Source organism: Nicotiana tomentosiformis, chromosome 4 (assembly GCF_000390325.3).
Source record: "Nicotiana tomentosiformis chromosome 4, ASM39032v3, whole genome shotgun sequence".
NCBI lineage: Eukaryota > Viridiplantae > Streptophyta > Magnoliopsida > Solanales > Solanaceae > Nicotiana > Nicotiana tomentosiformis.
In genome coordinates this window covers 12,889,795-12,891,854 of record NC_090815.1, presented here as the reverse complement: position 1 = coordinate 12,891,854, position 2,060 = coordinate 12,889,795, and the positions used below count along the sequence as shown (strand labels likewise).

At 44.0% G+C, this 2,060-nt stretch overlaps 1 protein-coding gene across 1 annotated transcript; it reads left to right on the top strand.

Moving 5' to 3' along the window:
* The first annotated feature begins 661 nt into the window (after positions 1 to 661).
* Positions 662 to 1,096, top strand: LOC138909281 (secreted RxLR effector protein 78-like). Its single transcript, XM_070200466.1, has one exon. The coding sequence runs from the start codon at positions 662 to 664 to the stop codon at positions 1,094 to 1,096; it is 435 nt and encodes a 144-aa protein (XP_070056567.1).
* Positions 1,097 to 2,060: the final 964 nt, after the last annotated feature.

Sequence of the window (2,060 nt, the reverse complement as noted above, 5' to 3'; positions counted from 1 at the left end):
TGCCATATTTTGCAGACCTTGTCTCTCCTTCCCTATCTCCTTGTTTACTGTATTTGGTCTTAGACTATTATAGACCGTTTTCTTTTGACTTATATCCATATTAGATGTGCATGCACTCAGTGACACCAGGTTTTGAGGAGTGTTCGTATCAGTATTTGTGGGATTTTGTATCGTATTTAAATATTATATTTTTAAACTTAAGAGAAATTATATTTTATTGAGATTATCGGCTTGCCTAGTATTGATATATGCGACATCACGACAGGTTGGGATTTTGGGTCGTGACAATTTCGAAAGTCACCGTGACTTTAGGTACTGCAGGCATATCGAGGTTGAGGAGGTAGTGTGAGCTATGCGTAAGATGGGCAGGGACAGAGCGACCGGGCCAGATGAGATTCCGGTGGAATTTTGGAAGTGTGTGGGGAGAGCATGTTTGGAGTGGCTGACTAGGTTATTTAATATTATTTTTAAGGCGAAAAGGATGTCGGATGAGTGGAGGTGGAGTACGGTGGTTCCATTGTATAAGAACAAAGGTGATATCCAGAGTTATAATAATTATAGGGGTATCAAATTACTGAGTCATACCATGAAAGTGTGGGAGCGGGTGGTGGAAGCGAGGATGAGGATGAAAGTGTCTGTATCTGATAACCAGTTCGGGTTCATGCCGGGTCGTTCGACTACAGAAGTTATACACCTTGTTAGGAGATTGGTGGAACTGTACAGAGAGAAGAAGAAGGATCTGCACATGGTGCTTATTGACCTAGAGAAAGCGTATGACAAGGTACCTAGAGAAGTTCTTTGGAGATGTCTGGAGGCAAAAGGTGTGTCGATTCCCTACATTATGGCGATTAAGGATATTTATGATGGGTCTAAGACTCGAGTTAGAATACTAGGAGGCGACTCTGAGCATTTTTCGGTTGTAATGGGGTTACACCAAGGTTCTGCGCTCAGTCCGTTCTTATTCGCCATGGTGATGGACGCGTTGATACACTATATTCAAGGGGAGGTGCCATGGTGCATGCTATTCGCTGATGACATAGTTCTGATTGATGAGTCGCGAGCCGGTGTTAACGAGAGGGTGGAGGTTTGGAGATAGTCTCTTGAGTCTAAGAGTTTCAAGCTGAGCAGGACGAAGCCGGAATACCTGGAGTGTAAGTTCAGCGCTAAGCCGGTGTAAGTGGGCGTGGATGCGAGGCTTGAATCATAGGTCATCCCGAGTAGAGGCAGCTTCAAGTACCTTGGTTCGGTTATCCGGGGGGAGGGAGATCGATTAGGATGTCACACACCGTATTGGGGTAGGATGGATGAAGTGGAAGTTAGCATCTGGAGTCCTGCATGACAAGAGAGTGCCACTGATACTCAAAGGTAAGTTCTATAAAGCAGTGGTTAGACCGGCCATGATGTATGGGGCTACATGTTGGCCCGTTAAGAATTTACATATCCAGAAGATGAAAGTAGCAGAAATAAGGATGTTGAGGTGTATGTGCAGGCACACTAGGATAGATAATATTAGGAATAATGATATTCGGGAGAAGGTGCATGTGGCTCTCATTGATGACAAAATGCGGAAAGCGAAGTTTAGATGATTCGGATATGTTTAGAGGAGAAGCCCAGATGCTCCGGTACGGAGGTGTGAGCAGCTGGTTGTAGAGGGCACGAGAAGAGGTAGATGGCGGCCTAAGAAATATTGGGGAAAGTTGATCAGGCAGGATATGGCGAGGCTCCAGATTTCCGAGGACATGACACTTGATAGGAAAATGTGGAGGTCGAGTATTAGGGTTGTAGGTTAGGAGGTAGTTGAGTATTGCCTTACTTCTACCATTGTAGGACTAGCCAGGTAGGGTTTTTGTCTAAGATAGCTAGTGTCAATGTTGTGTCTTACTATTTCACTTTTCAGTGCATAACCTATTTACTTGCTATCGCTTTTGCTTTGCATCTTTCTTCTGGATTTTATGGTGTTCTTATTTTTCCTATGATTGATGTGGTGATACTAATATTGACTCCTTTTGTCCTTTTGTATTTTTGTTTTCTCGAGCCGAGGGTCTTTCGGAAACAGCCTC